This window comes from Periplaneta americana, chromosome 3, assembly GCF_040183065.1.
Source record: "Periplaneta americana isolate PAMFEO1 chromosome 3, P.americana_PAMFEO1_priV1, whole genome shotgun sequence".
NCBI classification, from domain to species: Eukaryota; Metazoa; Arthropoda; class Insecta; order Blattodea; family Blattidae; genus Periplaneta; species Periplaneta americana.
This window is the reverse complement of record NC_091119.1, coordinates 13361142-13382077: the sequence shown is the minus strand read 5'-3', so window position 1 is coordinate 13382077 and position 20936 is coordinate 13361142. Positions and strand designations below refer to the sequence as shown.

The following is a 20936-nucleotide window of genomic DNA, read 5'->3' as shown; positions in this document are numbered from 1 at the left end:
AGGAATATTATTATAAATAAATTGTAATAATAGAGCATTGAATATCAATTATAATATAAAATCTTAAAATCAACCAATCAATCAATAAATCAATCAATCATTTATAATCAATCAATCAATCAATCAGTCAATCAATCAATCAATCAATCAATCAATCAATCATCAATCTTCTTAATGTATCCAGGTGTTCGCTGACAACATAAAATCCACTATAGTCCACTGTAGTCTATTCAGTTGTTTTTCACGAGAAATGAGGGGTATTTTGATCGGTGTTCATTATAGATGCCTGTTGCTAGTAGCCAGAGGTGGGGTGTAGTCAATATATACTGCAGGGCTGTGTCTTCTGCAACTGGTACTGATGATTTTAATTTACTTCTTTTGTGGTTTATGGATGGACAGTTAAAATCTTAAAAGATAACCTTAAAATTAAATTTATAAATAAAAGATTTTAATTAAAATTAGCATATGGCGTTTCCTTAATTAAGACCTTCTGAGTGGTATAAATGAAATTGTATGATCTCCAAGGAATCTTTAAGAATTTGGGTGATGATTTTTTTTAATTTCAAAAGCTGGACAAAACTAAAATTATTTCAATCTTTTACTACCATAATATTCTGCTCTCTTAAACTGACTGAGCATATTAGGGATTAAATCAATGACTTTCACAAAACGAGGTATGGAATGTTGCATATAAAACAGTTTTTATCTCGAAAAGAAAGCAAAAACGAGCAAAATTATATCAAACTTTTTTGTTTGAAATATCTCAAAGAATAACCCCCTGACATTAATGACATTGCTTACAGTTCACTATGTATAGTCAGATGAGAATTCTTATCAACTATTTTAATGAATTGTTGTCTATATTTTGCTTACAGCTTCTGAAGGAAATGCATAGAAATTCCGTACCTGTATCAAATTATACATTAGTAAGGGGAAAATGAAATGCCTATATACATTTTGTAGTGTAGAGATGTTTCAAATATCTAACGCATTGAGTTTTATGAGCTTATTTTAAGAGAAGGAGTTGTAACCGTTTTCCAGAGTTGTTTCAAAATATTTACAGAGTTGTTTCAAACAAGTTTTATTATACTGTCAGATTATTGTATTGCAAATGGTATCGTGAGGTCTGATTTTTTTCCAGGTTCAGAGCAATAAACTTACACTAAATTTTCTGTATGGTCCCATGCTAAAATCTTGGCCACTTCAAACTTGCCGTGTGTGAGTGGCAGCACTCTTTTCTTGGGTATGTTTACTGATACTACATGTTTGAAGAAACCTGCAGGCCCGTCACGTACAGGTGATATGGTAATGTAGTTGTTTCCGTCTGATGAGAAGAGTGGAGCATCTTGTGAGTCCACCCATCCATGACCATCCCCACTTATTCTTTGTGTCTGAAATTAAATAAGCATGAATGACGTTAATTAGAATTTTACATAAGTATTTTTATAATTAATAACTTAACTTGTACTGTATGAGTTTCTTTGTAATGAATGTTTTTACCTCTTGGCAGTACCACATAGGACTCTTGCATACTGTGACTAAAGATAGATTCTGTGGTCGGTTCATCCACACTACTGACACCTCTGTCACGCTCACCCATGTTACTGCTATGAAGTAATAATCACTGAAACAACAAAATGAACATGTGAATTCTGTGAAGTTAATAATCACTGAAACAACAAAATCAACATGTGAATTCTGTGAAGTAATAATCACTGAAACAACAAACTAAACATGCGAATTCTGTGAAGTAATAATCACTGAAAAAAACAAACTAAACATGTGAATTCTGTGAAGTAATAATCACTGAAACAACAAACTAAACATGTGAATTCTGTGAAGTAATAATCACTGAAAAAAACAAACTAAACATGTGAATTCTGTGAAGTAATAATCACTGAAACAACAAACTAAACATGCGAATTCTGTGAAGTAATAATCACTGAAACAACAAACTAAACATGTGAATTCTGTGAAGTAATAATCACTGAAAAAAACAAACTAAACATGTGAATTCTGTGAAGTAATAATCACTGAAACAACAAACTAAACATGTGAATTCTGTGAAGTAATAATCACTGAAAAACAAACTAAACATGTGAATTCTGTGAAGTAATAATCACTGAAAAAAACAAACTAAACATGTGAATTCTGTGAAGTAATAATCACTGAAACAACAAACTAAACATGCGAATTCTGTGAAGTAATAATCACTGAAAAAACAAACTAAACATGTGAATTCTGTGAAGTAATAATCACTGAAACAACAAAATCAACATATGAATTCGAATGAAAGGAGAATATTCCCAAATATAAAATCTTTTCAATTGTACCGCTTTCAGTTGATTGCTTATTTGCTAGTTGTAGGATGGAGGCAATAATTGAATACTTTTTAGCTATAACCCTAGATAAAACCCTAGATAAATATACCGGTAATATCTATTCACATAATTATCTACAGGACTGCTTTGATCTTCTAGGAAACATTATGCAAGTCTATTCCTGGATATAGCAGCGGCATTCTAATCAATGATGATGTACGATTGCAACAGAGCTGCTTGATTCCCATCAGTTAGATACTCTGCTATGAAGCACAAGGAGGTGAAGTTTCATGCATACTTGATCATAAAGAGCTGTGTGTATGAGAGAGTAGAGTAAATTTTCCCATTACTGAGAATCAGGTTAAGGTTTCAGATTCAGACCAGAAATTGGACCCTGTCTTTGGGTTACTTCTATCCATGTAGAGAGGTTGTGAATTACTTCGCCATCCCTTCTTTGTATGATGATGATGATGATGATGATATTTTCTCTGCATGCTCCATTGAATCCCATCCAACCAACATTCTCGGGGTCTACCGAATAGACTCTACCCCTTCCTCTTGTCTCTTCCGCCATCCAATTCAGTATCTTCTATGGTATTCTATTTTCATCATCTGTTTTAAATGTCTATACCAACCCAGACGTTTCCTTCTATTGTTTCTAAAATATTTCTGTCCATCTGCATAATTTCTCTGATTCTATTATTTCGGATTTTATCTTCTCTTGATATTCTTGCTGATGTCCTTCAAAATTTCATTTCTACTACCATTAATCTCTCGGCTTGTAGTCTGGTCACTGCCATATAATAAAGTGCTTTGTAGCAGTGCTTTAAAGATTAATTTTTTATTGTGGCGCAAAATATTCCTACTCCATAAAATTAAATTAAACATTCCAATAAATCTGCTACTATTAATTGATATTCTTTCAATTTATAAATATGTCGTTGTGTTTTTCTCCAAAAGTGAACCAAGATATTTAAAACTTTCAACATTTATATTTTTTCTGTGTTACATTAACTGTCCATCCATATCTCATGTCAAACATTCAGTTTTCTCGAATTTGTCTGTAATCTCCACTTCCCATATTCTGCAATCATTTTCCTTATCACGTGAGATGCATCATTCACATCCTGCGTGATCACTACCTGATCATCTGCAAACAATAGATGGTGTAAATACTGTAATAATTTTGTTCCATTTGCAGTCCCATATAGTGACAATTTCTAGACAAATTTTTAAAGCACTTATTATAGATTTTGTCCCGCGCCGTGGCATCACGGTCCAAGGCATCCTGCCTAGGACTCGCATTACGGATTGCGCGCTGGTTCGAGTCCTCATGGGAGAAGAAATTTTCTCATGAAATTTCGGCCAGTGTATGGGACCGGTGCCCACCCAGCATCGTGATGTACTTGGGCAGCTACGATAGGTAGCGAAATCCAGTTGTGAATGCCAGCTATAACGGCTGGGGGGATCATCGTGCTAACCACACGATACCTCCATTCTGGTTGGATGATCGTCCACCTCTGCTTCGACATGTGGGCGTGAGGCCAGCAGCCGGCTGGTTGGTCTAGGCCCTTCACGGGCTGTAGCGCCACGGATTATTTATTATTATAGATTTTAAATAATGTTGGCGATAAGTAGTACCCTTGTAACAATCCTTTAGAGGTATAAAATTCTTCTGAGAAAGGGAACCCATTTTAATTTGGCATCTATTTTGTGAGTATATTGATTTTATAATATTTAAAATTTTGTCAGTTATACCTTTGTTGTAATACTTTCCACAATAATAATAATAATAATAATAATAATAATAATAATAATAATAATAATAATAATAATAATAATAATAATTCTTTATTTATACTGGCAGAGTTAAGGCCATAGGGCCTTCTCTTACACTCTACCAGGTCACAAAGTATACAAGCAGTTAAAATTTAACAAAAAGTTACAGAACAGAATACTAACATATTACAAAAAATAATAATAATAGCATAATAAAATCGGCACTAAACAACATGAAAATAATACCATAATAGAAAAAAGAAAGTAAAATGCATTGGAATATAGCAAAAGCAACTCATTTAGTACAAATGGTTAATATGGAAACGTAAGGAAGAATATAACAAAATAGAATGTAATAAAATAATAATATAAAAGAAAAAAAAAAGAAAATTAAATTAAATTCACAATAAAAGGCTATGATAATAAATTCATCAGCTGATAAAGAGAACAAAAAGGGGAAAGGAAAGAAAAGAAATATATAGCCTATATTTTTACAAAACTATCGCAGAGAAAAGGGCTTATAACTGAAAGGAATCTGAATTGAAAAAGTGGAATTGTAATTTATTTTGAAACTAGACAATGTCCGACAGTCTCTGATGATAATAATAATAATAATAATAATAATAATAATAATAATAATAATAATAATAATAATAATATTAATCCGTGGCGCTACAGCCCACGAAGGGCCAAAACCGACCAGACGGCTGCTGGCCTCACGGCCATATTCCGAAGCAGAGGTGGACGATCATCTAACCAGAATGGAGGTATCGTGTGGTTAGCACGATGAGCCCCCCCGCCGTTATAGCTGGTTTGCGTAACTGGATTTCGCTACCTATCGTAGCTGCCCAAGTGCATCACGATGCTGGATGGGCACCGGTCCCATGCACTGGCCGAAATTTCATGAGAAAATTTCTTCCCCCATGAGCACTCGAAGCAGTGCGCATGCTGTAATGCAAGTCCTAGACAGGATACCTTAGACCACGGCGCCATGGCGCAGGACAATAATAATAATAATAATAATAATAATAATAATAATAATAATAATAATAATAATCATCATCATCATCATCACCACAATGTAACAATGTTAGGATCGTAACCGTTACTTTATTATGATAATAGATCGTTGTTGCAGCCCCTTCACCATCATCATCATTCTCATTGCAAATATATGTCTACATGTATTTTATGTAAATTTTAATTTATGATGAGCTTACTTTGTGTGCTGGAAAGCCACTGGAGGCTTAAGGTCTCTTGTGCGTATATTCTTTGGGTCAGCTAAGTCCGCTACCCAGAGTGACACTGACGGATTTGGTGTTCCAGGCTGAAAATACAAAATAAATATTATAAGCGTCGAGAAGTGGCACTTTACTTATACTAATGAAAAATTACCTGAATTATTATAAAATTTAATTTGGGTTTAAACCATCGGTGTAGCCCAGGCATTAGGTGTGTTTGCATGCTGATCTGGAGTTGTGCTTGGGTGTGGACTTGTTAAGTATGTAGGTACACGTACTGAAAATTTGCATTGTACATTACACTCATATATTTTAGTTTTCCTATACAGGGTGGGTGGTAAAGGCTGGTTCACAATAAACCGGAAAGGAGATTTGGAACGAAAACGAAAACGGTAAAATTGTTAAAATGTGTACATTTAAATGTGAGCATTCACAATTGACGAAAAGCTTGCTGGAGCCCGGGATCTGGAACGGAGAGTTGGCCAAGTCTCAACTTTGGCGTTCACGTTTCCGATCACAGCCCAATAGATTCATTCTATTGCCATCTAAAAGCTATTTTGTCGTCGTATATTTTGTAGCAAGAAGACCGTGACATAACCTATGCATTATTTTGTTCTGTGCTGTGCATCATGGAGCAAGTTTTATTTGATGAGATTCTAATATTGAGTGTTGAGGAAAATCCTCACGTTTACGACAAGCGGCGCGCCTCGTATAAAGATGAGAAAATGAAGGAGGATACGTGGCTTTCAATAGCTGCATCTTTGAACACCGATCGTAAGTGAATTATATTTTATTACAGTATTGGTTGTATTACACATTACATATCCAATAACTACTGTTGTGTTCATTTTTATTCTATTAGAAATGTTTCTTCTCTAATTATTTTACGTTATGGTAGACTTAAAATAGGTTGTGATAATAAAGATGCATGGGCATATTTATAGTACCGTACCTAATGAAATGTTTCAGTTGAAATTTTGAAGTTGGTTAACCTGTGTTTATGTTGGCTGCCTTGTACTCATGAGGGAACGCCATTGGTCAATTATACACAAATAACATCAGAATGCGTAATATCGACTTTACATATCGTTATTGACATGCATATCGATATGCATAGTCGTCTACTTCCTCGGTTTATTGTGAATAAAAAATTTTCATATTCACGTCCTCTGCTTCTCCTTATGGTTCTCGTTCCCGGTTTATTGTGAACCAGCCTTAACTCTGCATCAAAATGAAACTGGTATTAGATCATGAGGAGAGATTTGAAAAATCTAAAAAAGTTTTTTTTTCTAACATTAATTATTTTAGAGGAAATTGTTACCGGTATGTTTCTATGAAACATTTGGCTATATCACAGCTACTGCAATAACTTTAGCAAGCACAGCCTGCACAGACAGAGTGAACAGTTTAAGACGATGTAGACCCATAGCAGACGTAAACAAAAACAACTAGCATTCGTCTCTCTCTCTCTCTCTCTCTCTCTCTCTCTCTCTCTCTCTCTCTCTCTCTCTAATACACTTGTGGTTTAGTGATCACAATTTTAAACGGAAATACCCATCTTGTGATATCAGAAATATATTGTTATAATTTTTACTGACATGATTTGTCTTACATTAAATTAACATTTCTGAAAATGAATCATTACAGCACACGGTATTATTTACATGTAATTTTACACTGAAAAATGTTAAATTAACGTAAATGTCAACACAACAATGGGAGGTCAGATTACGTCATTGCCCCATCTCTTACCTTCTCCTCCCCTTTTTGCTGTACTGTCACAGGCACGCAACACTGCGCTACGTTGCAAGATTTATTTTAACGATTTTCGCAATTATTGAATTTAAATTCATGACTAAACGGTTTAATTTGCAAAAAAAAAAAAAAAAAAAAATCAATACACTATAGTCGCGACGCTGTTATTCCCGGCGTGACTCCTCCCCTTTGCTTACGTATTAGGAAGTCAAGGCTCTATAAAGGCTGGGTAGGTAGTATCGTTCGCCATTTTTGTTCTTTCGTTGCCGAGCTACCAGACGAGGGATCTATTTGCCGCACCGTTAAATATTATCATGTCGTAGCTCCTATGATAATAAATCAGACGCACTGTAATTCAGCAAATAATTGAGCGGCAAAGAACGTCCTCGTGTGCTTTCTGCGAACCCAACGAAAGAGCCAAAATGACGGGCGGTTATATTAATTACTAGCCGTACCCGTGCGCTCCGCTGCACCCGTTAGAAATAAATATAAAGTAATTATATAATTAAAATAGGACATTTGATCCAGGGAACATTCGTGTTTGATAGAAGGAAAAATCGTTTATTATGTTACTTAATTTAAATTGAATTAAAAAATTAAAATGCGAACATTTTGATCCAGAGACCACTCATTTGGTCATAAAAATTAGTTTAGGAAATACAGGAAACAAATATACAGAATAGCCTATCAAGTTTTCTGTGCATAAGAATCTATTTTAATCTTACCTGTCCTCGATTCACTCAGGAGTTACTGTGATAACATTATAGCATTATGTCCATCTAGAGAAACTACATTTTCCAATGGTGAATTAATAAAATTAATTATACAAATCGGTTAATTTAGCTTCCGATATTACTTCATAGAAACGCAGAAACATTATCTGTAGGCTATCTTTCATAGCTTTCGATTGTTGCTGTCCAAGGCCCCTTATAGACGAAGTCATTTGTTTTTTAATTCATTACACGGCCTTAGATGGCAGTTATTTTAATTTTAAAACTCATTTATCTCATTAAATATCAGTCCTATCAAAATTTTTCAAGGAATAAAACTTATCGGAAATTATTTTTAAAGAAACGTTTGTTATGTAACATTTTCACAAAAATCAATAATAAGCGAGATATTTCGATTTATTTAATTCAGGCCCCCTTATAACCCCCCTTTTAAATAATGTATTTTGAATGCCATATAGCCTAAAATCTAAGTTACAACGAACTTAATTTATATTCCAATTTTCATGGAAATCCGTTCAGCCATTATCGCGTGAAAAGGTAACAAACATACAGACAGACAGACAGACAGACAGACAGACAGACAGAGACAGACAGACAGACATACAGACAAACATTTCAAAAAAGCGATTTTCGGTCAGGGTGGTTAATTATATATGTTAGGACCAATTATTTTTGGAAAATCTAAAATTACCAGAAAAATTTCGGCTACAGATTTATTATTAGCAGGGAACGGATTTATATGGACTAAAAATATATGAAATATGTAAATATATATGTAGTTATTTTTACCAAAATATGGAATTAAATATGGATTTTTACCAAAATATGGAATTAAATATGGACTTAAAATTATAAAAAAATGACTATGTACGTTAAATATTGGTACATTTTAATCAAACTAAACAAAAAATATAATGGACGTACCTTATCTTCCAATGTAGTTTCAACAAAACACAATTTTTATTGTCTGTTACCATAACAATAGGTTACAAACATTTCTTTCAAGTGCTGAAAAGTGAATCTTCTTCTATTGTCTCTGAGGATAGATTTATACTGACTAAAAGAGCGTTCGACGTCACAAGAAGTAACTGGTACATAATTCAATTTCACAATGTCTGCTGGGGATAAGTCCAAGTTAATCTTCACTGTTGATTCACCACTCATCACAGCAACAACCTTTTGTAGTTCTTCATATCCAGGGTTTTTTGAAAGTACAGTGTCCACCTTAGCTCTTACTGCATCTGCAACTTTACCTCTACCACGATTCAGTTGTTCCACAGTACTATTTATAATTTCAAAACTTTCAGATAGTGAAAGGTGCCTATTTTGGAGACTTTTGAGCGTTTTTATGATGCATGAAAATGTATGCTGAATGTGAGCTAAGTCATTCTTCACACTTATGTCACAGGTAACTGTTTTCGCAGTATCAATTGAGACTGCATCTTCAGAGTCCAATGCAAGGAGAACATTGTTAATAGAGTCTATATGTTCGGCATAATATTCAACTGCTTCTAGCCATGTACCCCATCTAGTTAAAATTGGCTTTGGTGGCAATGGAATTTCAGGGTACATTTCTTTCAACACGTTAACTCTACTGGGAGCTTTGAGAAATCCTTTTTTCACTGATGAAATCAACAAATCTACTTTAGGGAAATTGTCTCTGACCACTTCTGCCACACGATGAAATGCATGCGCCACACAAGTAAAATGAGTCAATTTAGGATATACAACAGATAATGCTTGTCCAGCTTTGACCATATAAGGGGCAGCATCGCTAATAAAGAATAACACATTATCGTACATAATACCCTTTGGCCACAGGATACCCATAGCTTCGTTGAACAGTTTAACTATAGTTTTGTTATTGCACTTTTCTAGAACATCACAATGTAAAAGAATTCGTTCAGAATATTGTTCACTTAACAAACCGATAACTACATTACCAACAAGTCTACCTTCTTTGTCGGGAGTCTCATCAATGGAAACCCAAATTGAACTATCTTTAATTTCATCTCTTATCTTCTGTATTGTCTCATCGTAGATGGATGGAGCATACGTCTTCCTAAGTGTTGACTCATCCGGGATTGTATGTTGAGTATATTTTTCAAGGAATTCCCTGAAGACCTTATTCTTTAGTTTGTAGAGAGGAATATCAGCAGAGATGAGAGAACGGCACAGGTCGATGTTAAACTCAGATCTTACATTCGATGTTGTTGGTTGTGTTAAAAACAATTGTCTCTGCTTGGAATTTAGTTGTTTGTTGGCCTGATGTTTACTAGTTGTAATGTGTTGTTGCACCAGGAACTTTTGTGTAGATGATACTGCACACTGACACAAATTACAAAATAATATTTTATTGTCAGTTGATAAACCATCTTCTTTAAATTCTGAAATGTAACTTGTTAGTTTTGATTTTAAATTGACTGAATGACGTACTTTTGGCATATTTACCGTCTTTATAGTATGATTTACAAAACTGAACCTATGTGTACTCTGACTGGCATTTAACTGTTGAGCTGCACAACTGAAGTCTGTTAAAAATTTTAAATTAAATTAATACAGTTTTGTAACTTACTTTCCCATTGTTGATAGGACTGCTAATTTTCAAATAACTCTGATGTTAAAGGGATTACTGAACATGTGTTTAAATCTCTATTGTTGAAATGTATTTTTAAAAGTTAATGGAATTTTGTTTTGTTTTATTGTTAAACCTAATATAATATGGACTGTTTTATATGAAATATGGAAAATATATGGAAATTAACGAAAATATGTACTAAACTCTAAAATATGGAAAAATATGGAAAATAAAAGTAGGATTTTTCAACCCTACACATTGTGAAACATAAAGATAATGCAAAATATAAATTATATTAGCTTTATAAGTAAATATGTATTTACATATAAATCCTTTCCCTGATTATTAGTATAGATTTATCCAGCCTTAGCAAATGCTTAACATCTTCATCAGCGACTCACAAGACGCACACGTTTAAATGTAGCCGACCTGCAACGTGATTGGCTGCCGGAAATTAGAGCGACGGAACTATAACTATTCAGATTTTTTTTTACCTACCGGCCGTTAGCGCAATAGAGTGCTGCAAACATTTAGGCAAAAACTATTTTTTTTTCCTGTGTAATGGCGCTTCATCGAAGGAAAAGTATAATACAAGTTTTGTTATATTTAACATGTAGAATCACTTCTTAAATTTTGGTACATCAGTCCCCTTCCACTCTGTATAGCCACGACACACCAGATAAAGATCAGCAAAGCACAGTTTGAAAACCGTGAAGCATTTCATATAATATTTAAAGGGACATCTTAAGGTACGGTCACACGTCGCTACTTTTGCAGCGCTGCAGTACAAAAAACTGCGCAACTCTGGTACTGCGACGTGTGAACAACGGTGCAACTCGAAAAGTAGCGCTGCCGAACCTGCTGCCCGCTACTTTTCCATGCTGCGCGCAACTTAAAAGTAGCGACGTGTGAACAGGGTTCTCAGGGTTGCAGCCGCAGCATTTTTGATATAGAGTGTTAGTTGGGAGACCGGAGTGAAAAAGACCTTTAGGGAGGCTGAGACGTAGATGGGAGGATAATATTAAAATGGATTTGAGGGAGGTGGGGTATGATGATAGAGACTGAATTAATCTTGCACAGGATAGGGACCGATGGCGGGCTTATGTGAGGGCGGCAATGAACCTTCGGGTTCCTTCGTATTTCGTAATGCGGACATGGAAATCCTACACATACAACCCAAGAAGCAAAAACTCAACACACTAGAACAATACGAAATATACAGACACACTAAAACACACCCCGATCAAATTCTCAACACACAGATCAATTTCAGTACACACACACTATTTGACTCCACTTTTCAACACATTTCAACAATCAAACGCACCCACACAACAGGCAGAGAAGTTCGAGATGACGCCGAGATATAGTACGCTCTGAGGATGGTGTGATGAAGCACCGAAACAGCTGTAAGCCGCACAAACTTACATAATTAACACGAGTAAGTCCGCTAGTTAATCAATTACTTATTTATATAATCTTAACGAAAAATATCCACTCAATAACAAATTAATTAATTAAAAATCCTCAAAAGGCTAAACAATAATTTCTGAAAGAAAATAAAGATAAACATAAGTACGTTAATAATATATTCTTAGAGGTTTCCTATTCTTCATAAAGAACGAAACTTAAATTTTCATTTTCATAAAAACAATAAAATTATCATTTATAAAAATAATTATGTATTACATAAAATTATACCAATGCCAGATTATTTGAAAATGACAATTTCTTACAGAAATGACTTTATCTTTACCTTAGGATACCGTAAACTGCGTATTTCAGGGTACAATTTCCCTTCCTCTTGTACACCAAACCAAGGAAACCGTTGTTCCTCGACCAAAGTATCATTAAATGTTGCATACAGCATGAGATGTCCATCATCAGACATCCATAGTGCTTGGTTGCTGCTGAGAACCTCTTCTGGAACACAGCATTATCAGCAAATTAAAGCTTTTCTTCTGTAACTGGAGAATTCTGTCAATAGGCTAATGAATACAAGTAATTGCCCTGTAGTTTATCAGTTATCTACTTCACGTGTCAACAATAAATTTCACTTAATATACATTCAGTGATGATGAATAAGGAATATTCGTTGAATGGATTGAATTAGCGAATAGTAAAATTTAGGGTTAAAAATTGTAAACTAATCTCAATTCTTGAGTCTTTACTGGGGTGACATGGCTGATTTAATCTGTAAAAAAAAGTAATCAATTTATACCATATATATATATATATATATATATATATATATATATATATATATATATGTATAATTTGAACTCGTAATGGAAATTACGGGAAAACGGCTGAACGGATTTTAATAAATGACCCCTCATTTTGAAGCTTGGAACTCAAAGTTTTTCGGAAAAATAGTAGTTTTCAGTGAAATGTCAAATATCAACATAATTTTCCTATTTTCCAAAATCCATCTGTCGTCAGTTTTGAGAACTAGCTAATTGCATTCACGGCCGACAAAGAAGCGAAGCGAGCATCAAGTCGGCCGTGTTGCATTTCAGAATAAAACAAAACACACACTACAGTAAACAATATTACACGAAGGCCATGATCTGCAAGAATGCTGACATATTCAGAGCTCAAATTAAATTGGTTATTAAAAACTTAACTTACTAAAAATAATTTACAGGTTCGATTCTGTGGTGTGTAATTTTCTGGGTACAGCTGTGTATTGGATATTAAAAACTTCAAAACTTGAGGTGGTTTGATTACAGTATTACCATTAGAAATGAAATATTATTGTAGTTAATACCATGATGTGACTATTTTTCATTAATTATACATAATAATGCTATATTGATGATATGAAAGTGAAACGTTTTGGGGTTATATAAGTAGATGTAGAGAATAACTTAAATTAGATTTTGATTTCTACATTTTACTCAGTGGCGGCTATATAGTATATATAGTATATGTTACTGAAAGCTATAAAAATTATGTAAGATAATAATATTATTAAAAATCAAATATTTTTATAGTTATTAATCAAGTGGGGTTGGGTCTTTTTCATATATTTAATTGCGGTGTGGTGTAGATATTTATATGCGTGGTTCTCTTCAGTATTGGCTCGAGAGAGAGTATTTTTCATTATTATGGAAGCAAATAACTTTCAGAATGTCTGGTATTCTTCATTGAAAATAAATCTGAAAAATGTTTATTTGAACGTCTAATGAACTTAGTTTGCAGCATTTGCTACACAAGCCACTAGTATATATATATATATATATATATATATATATATATATTTATTTCAATTCCCTGCAATACTTTCACAGTTACATGAATTTTAATTTTTCGATTTCCTGAGAAGGGATATAAAAGTTTTAATTCTAAGGCTCATTTTTTTAATTCAGAATTATTACGGAAACATGTACAGTATTTTTAATTTCTCCAATTTATTCTTTGATTTTTCCTGTTTAAAATGATATTGATGGTATTTTGTAGACAAGACCTTATCTATAATTTTGTGGGTCTACATTAATAAACAGTTACAGACGTGGACAAATTATTATTAGACTAAATTTTTTTCTTGTAAACATAATATAATTCGTCATATTAACTACCAATATAATTCACAGAGTCTCTATTGTAGTAAATATGATTGTTTACATCTTCTGGTATATTTTTCAAATGATTAAGTATATTTTTTCTTGCTATGTTGGTACTACTGGCGTTTTAATTATATACTGCATGACATGACCGGACATGAACGAAATTGAAAATCTGTGATCTATAATGAAGAAGAAAGTGAACAAAAAGACTTACAACAAAACATAGACTCATTTAAGCACTGTCTGATATCTGGCTACATGATGCTGATATTCAAAGAAAGTGTCAAACTTTGGTTTCCAGCATCCCTGACAAAATCAACGTGTTAATAAAGAATAAGGGAATGTTCACAAAATATTAGTAACCTCAGGACTCAATTTTCTGTTCATTATATCTATGCAAAATACATTTTTGTTCATTATTTCTACCGATAAATATAGCTTCGTTGCACATAATTATAATTAATTTAGTCTAATAATTTGTCCACGTCTGTATATATATATAAAAATACGGGGCATAATTTCAGGTATGTATTTCCCACATGTAGACAATCAAAATAGTTCATTACAACATGTGTCCGGAAATGCTTCATTTCCGAGTTATGGCCTTCACAATATTGAAATTCAGCGGAACGTTTTTCTTTCCGCAGGTCGTTGTCATTACAGAAGATGTTCAAAACGTCCACCTCCTGCTTGAATACAGACCTCACATCGATGTCTCATTGATCTGCGAACACGATTCCAAACTTCAGGAGTATTGCGTATGTCCTCAGATATGATAAGGATACAATTGATACTCTTTCAACAGTCTCCAGACAGTCGTATGAGGAACATTGACTTGCAACGCTACCCTTCGTGTGCTGATAGAAGGAGTCATGTTCACAGCCTCCAGAATCTCCTCCTGTACTCCTGGAGTTGTAGATCTTGGTCGTCCCCTTCCCAAACCAGGAGAGTTAAATTTTCCATACTCGCACAGACGGTAATGGAGAAGTACAAATGTCTTCCGATCTGGACATTGTCGCTGTGGGTACCTCTCCTGGTACAAACGACGAGCCAGCGCAGCATTGCCGTTCGCCTTACCGTACATGAAGTGTATCTCTGCCAGCTCTTGATTTGAATACATGTCGCACAGTCTAACGCGTACACAACACTGAATGTAACCTTCGCCTCGGAATGAACTGTCAGAGTGCCCTCTTAATGTCTCCTTTGACGTCAACGACCTGCGGAAAGAAACACGTTCCGGTGAATTTCAATGTTGTGAAGGCCATAACTCGGAAATAAAGCATTTCCGGACACATGTTGTAATGAACTATTTTGATTGTCTACATGTGGTAAATACATACCTGAAATTATGCCCCGTATTTTTGAAACACCCTATGTATGTGTATATATATATATATATATATATATATATATATATGGTATATACATCTTGATTACACAACTTTTATCACTATATTACTTTGCAATATGTATTATATGTCTTTCTCGTGTTAAATATTACTGTACTTGGTCAACATGTTTCGGTCTGTTATTGACCTTCTTCAGAACTCAGAAATAGTTATAAATTTAATTATTTATCCTTTGACTCATTTTCTTGATTTATGAAAAAAAAAAAAATTAAACTGAATAACTTCATGATATGTTTACTGTGTTAACGTTTGCAATTTACCTGGCTGACTAGTTTCGAAGTGGTATCCTTCAGTGTCCGAAGCCTAGACTAGGATACCACTTCGAAACTAGTCAGCCTGGTAAATTGCAAAAGTTAACACAGTAAAGATATCATGTAGTTATTCAGTTATTACAAGTGTTAAAAGGGTGTATCGAACAATGAATAAAAAATTAATAAAATAGAAAATACTGGGACAATGAAAGTAAGTAACATTTTATTAAATTGATTTTAAACAGTTTTTTAGATATGATTTTGTTGATAGCTCCCTTTCTACAAATATCATCAATATGATTATACTAAAATTAGGCCTATACCCATTTTAATTTTTCGTTTATCTGAGGAGGAGGCATAGTATATGGTATAATAATAATAATAATTTATTTAACCTGGCAGAGTTAAGGCCATACGGCCTTCTCTAACACTCAACCAGGAGTAAAACTGCGTTACAAAAAACACTACAAATTTACAAAGTACACTACAATTTTACACACAAAACTGAATAAGATAATAATAATAAAATGTAAACAACAAGTAAGTAGAAATCAGACATAATATTTAACATACAGAAAGAAAGAAAAAAAGCATAATAAAATGTGAACAGCAGGTCAAAATAAATTAGACATACAAAGTATAAAAAATAAGACAATAATAATAATAATAATAATAATAATAATAATAATAATAATAATAAAAATAATAATAATAATAATAATAATAATAATAATAATAATAATAATAATAATAATAATAATAATAATAATAATAATGGTATGTCTTATTTTAACGGACATTTTCCGTAAGTTTAGTTGTTTTTTATACAAAAAGAACCTTTTCTCAGCTTCTATTTCTGCAGTGCTCGGGAAAAGTGACATAAGTCAGTTTCCACAAACCTTTTTTGATAATTTATTGACAACTTACACTGGTTTATGTCGATTTGATTTTTTTCTGTATGAATTATTGTAATGGGAGAAATACTTACGTATTTTTTTTCCAAGCGAGCAGATGTTCCGTAAGTTGTCAATAAATTATCAAAAAAGGTTTGTGGAAACTGACTTGTGTCACTTTTCCCGAGCACTGCAGATTTAATATAGAAAGCTGAACATTTTCAGGAATTGTTTAGTTGAATGTTATACATAATATGTATATTATACTGGAACAATATTTTTGAAAATTATTAAAATTTCGAGATGCTATAGTAGTAACGTAATCGTAAAAAATATATATGAATGGAAAAAAAAATTATTTGTCAGTAAGGAAATAAATTAAAGAAAAGCTACTGTTTCAGCATAAAATCAAGTTATGTGTACATGAACTGTAAACAAATCAGCTGTTTAGCTTCAACAGTTGTCGAAGAAAAGTTACTTATTTTATTATTATTATTATTATTATTATTATTATTATTATTATTATTATTATTATTATTTTTTTTATTGTAAATGATTTCCTATGTTTTCGTATCATTTATCCTAATGTTTTCTTTTTCCTTTCAAATTGTCACACAATTGGTTTTAATGATTATTCTTTATGAATTGATTAGTAGGCCGATCTATTCGAACACTTATTTAGGGCGGCTTGTTTTTGTTAAAAATAATCTCTAATATTATAACATCATAATTACATATCCCTTTAACGCTTAAATTGGCAAAACTTCATTTCTCACACTAGTTTATTAAACCGTGTCGGACTGTAAAGAAAACAACTATCGCAATGTCCATATTTTATATGTTGTACTATATTATAGTATTATGAAATTTTAATTTTCCTACCAATTTTTTTTCTATTGTTCTATTAAAATTATAGCATACAACATATTAACCTGTTGTATCCTATAGGATACTTTGCGAATTTAAGGGTTAAAGATGTAAACCAGTGCAATACTTCTCTGTCAAGCTGAAGCTGTAGGGCCTACGTATTCCCTTAAAACAAGAATGGAATACTTTTTCTTTGTGCCGTTCATGTATACAGGGTGTCTCAGGAGAAATGTAAAATACTTCAGGATAATGTAGTTTTGGTTAATCTATATCGATTTAACCTGATATATCTATGTCCAAAATGTAACGGTTGGGAAGTTATTGATGGGAGAAATTTTAATTGGAGAGAGATATCATAGACGTATTTCTACCTTTTAGAATATTGTGATATGATACATTATTAAAAATGTTGCATTTTGTGTTGTTCCTATAAGCTTAATTAAGTACAAACTCAGTAAGAAAATAAAATAATTACACAAGACAAATTGCTAAGGTTCCCCTTCTTATGGATTCCATGAATTGTAAATTCATATCAAGTACCGATACCAGTTCTCTTTCCGACCTCAGTGAAACACTTGATAGCTTCCCAGTTTCAGATAACATCCGGTAAACACGGGAAAACACACAGCTAGATGGAACCCTTCGATTGGGGGAAACGTCGTCTGTAGTCCTCAACAGCAGCCAGTGCATTGCCATTACAAAATCCATAAACAAAAAGCACGTCTGCATATTTACTATGCGAATGCACGATTTAAGTATCAAGTGAACGTGTATTCAGTTGTGTGTGTTCCCCTGGCGTTGAGGTGCTCAAAAACTGCCGTGTTCAATAGATCTGGCGTAACACGTGCCAGTATTTCTCCCTTTAATTTCTTCCCAACCATTAGACTTCAAACATCATATATCAGGTTAAATCGATGTAGGTTAATCTAAACTACATTATCCTGAATTATTTTACATTCTTCCTGAAACACCCTGTATATACACGTCACAAGATGTAGGTCATCCCATATTATTTGCAGATGACACAAGAATAGTAATTACAGCCAATAACTCCAACACATTTCAATCTTCAACAGAGGAAATTCTCTTCAAAATATGTGATTGGTTCTCAGTCAATAAATTGATATTAAATTGTAACCAAACTAACATAATTCAATTTAAATCCTGTCCAAATTCGACGTCGCAAATTTCTAGCGTAATAATTAACAATAGATCCCTATTAGAAACAACAACAACCAAATTTCTTGGCTTAAAAGTCGATAATGTGTTAAATTGGAAAGATCATATTAAAGAAATTACCCCCAAACTAAATTCAGCATGTTTTGCTATTAGATCTATGCAAAAGATAGTAAATATCAATACCTTAAAAATAATATACTTTGCATACTTCCACTCGGTAATGAGTTTTGGAATAATATTCTGGGGAAATTCCACAGATAGTAACAGTGTATTTTTATTACAAAAAAAGAATAAGAATAATAGTAGGTGTCAAATCTAGGGAATCGTGTAGGACTATTTAAAAAAAACTACAAATAATGTCCATGGCTTGTCAGTATATCTTTTCATTAATAATCTTCCTCGTATGTAATCGTGAAAACTTTTTAACTAATTCAACAGTTCATAGCATAAATACACGTCAAAAAATGACTTTCATACTCCATCGGCAAGTCTATCGTGCTATCAAAAAGGAGTGCGTTATATGGCAGTAAAAATTTTTAATAGCCTTCCTATCGATATAAAAAATTAAACTCAAAACATAAGATTATTTAGGGTCAAATTAAAGAAGTACCTAATTTGTCACGCCTTCTATTCTGTAGGTGAATTCATGACATTCAATAACACTCCACGAAAATGATACTAAAACTTTGTGTTGTACTAGTAGAAGTGGCGTAGCATGAAATTTTGAGCAGAGGAAGCTAACTCAAGTTGTCTTTCATGCAATATGAGAAAACGTATTACAAAAATACAGTCTTACAATAAATAGTAGTCAATTTCAAGTCAGCAGTCGAAGATTGGTTGGAACATCGTAAGTAACACCAATAAGGCATGACCTCAAATGATACGTAATAAAATATGATTTCACGGTTTACACATATCTCTGAACAAATAGACACGTATACGTATAACATTAGCTCACTCCCTGTCATACTTAGAGAAATCACAATATTAGTATCATTACGTAAGTATGCGTCTGTCTTTTGGTTGTGTCCTTCATTGACAGCAAGGGAGTCGGTCATTTGTTTTTTAAATCACAGTTTTGTCCGTAAGTTAGTCTTGATAATACAATTGTCCTAAAAAAAATTCAAGTAGATTAGTGTCAGGAACTGTTATTTCGGTCATTATTTACTATATCAGCTACAATGCACACTAACACTTCAACTGAACACAACTGACGAAAAGGGATAACTCGGAAACTACTTATTTTAAATGTTAAAGCTAGCTTCTTGCGAGCCTTGCGACTAGGGTAGTTTAGTTAGAAAGGGATGGAAAATCTGCGGGGTGGATTACACAGAAGAAACCAGTCTGTTTGGAAGCTGGTGTGTGTAGGCTTCTTGTTTACTGCTGCATCACAAATCATCCTGAGCTGCCGCATCATAATATTTAACGCGTAAATATAAATTATATTAAAATTAATAAATAATTTTGTTCATAAACTGCAGGTTTATTATGAAATTATTATTAACTGGGGAAGCTAAGCTTTTTAGCTTACATTGACGCTACGCCACTGGCAGACTATATTGTAAATCTCGTCTGTACAGACGTGGACAAATTATTAACAAAATTGCTGATTGTAAATGATAATTTTATTTACAAACTTTGACTTTTCAATTTAGACTACAGTTAACAATTTTACATATTTCTGTCATTACAGTAGATAAAAATATGCAACAATTTCATCTGTAGTCTAAATTGAAGAGTCAAATTTTGTAAGAATGTATAATAAAAATCTTAAATTTTACTAATAATTTTTAAATATGCAAAAATGTCAACTCTAGTCTAAATTGAAGAGTCGTATTTTGTAAAAATATGTAATAAAAATCTTCAGTTTTGCTAATAATTTGGAAATATCCAAAATGTCAACCGTAGTCCAAATTGACGAGTCGAATTTTGTAAGAATGTATAATAAAAATCTTCAATTTTACTAATAATTTGTAAATATGCAAAAATGTCAACTCCAGTCTAAATTGAAGAGTCGTATTTTGTAAAAATATGTAATAAAAATCTTCAGTTTTGCTAATAATTTGGAAATATCCAAAATGTCAACTGTATTCCAAATTGACGAGTCGAATTTTGTAACAATATATAACAAAAAAACTTTAGTTTTGCTAATAATATGTAAATATGCAAAAACAGCAATTGTAGTCCAATTTGAAGAGTCAAATTTTGTAAAAATATGCAATACAAATCTTCAATTTTTCTAATAATTTGGAAATACGCAAAAATGTCAACTGTATTCTAAATTGAAGAATCATATTTTGTAAAAATATATAATAAACATCTTCAATTTTGCTAATAATTTGTCCACGTCTGTATATATTTCA

General features: G+C 32.8%; 1 protein-coding gene and 1 long non-coding RNA gene across 3 annotated transcripts in view; one reads left to right on the top strand and one right to left on the bottom strand.

Moving 5' to 3' along the window:
• Dpp10 (Dipeptidyl peptidase 10) overlaps positions 1-20936 on the bottom strand; it is a 589638-nt gene that overhangs the window by 22383 nt on the left and 546319 nt on the right. For both annotated transcript variants that reach the window (XM_069820006.1, XM_069820007.1), the window contains exons 8-11: positions 12162-12328; positions 5321-5427; positions 1501-1624; positions 1162-1391 (exon numbers count right to left, since the gene is read on the bottom strand). In XM_069820006.1, the coding sequence (XP_069676107.1) occupies positions 1162-1391; positions 1501-1624; positions 5321-5427; positions 12162-12328 (628 nt within the window). The remainder of the gene's footprint in view (positions 1-1161; positions 1392-1500; positions 1625-5320; positions 5428-12161; positions 12329-20936) is intronic.
• Positions 1-20936, top strand: part of LOC138695803 (uncharacterized) — a 49724-nt gene that overhangs the window by 16755 nt on the left and 12033 nt on the right. The gene's annotated exons all lie outside the window — the stretch shown is intronic.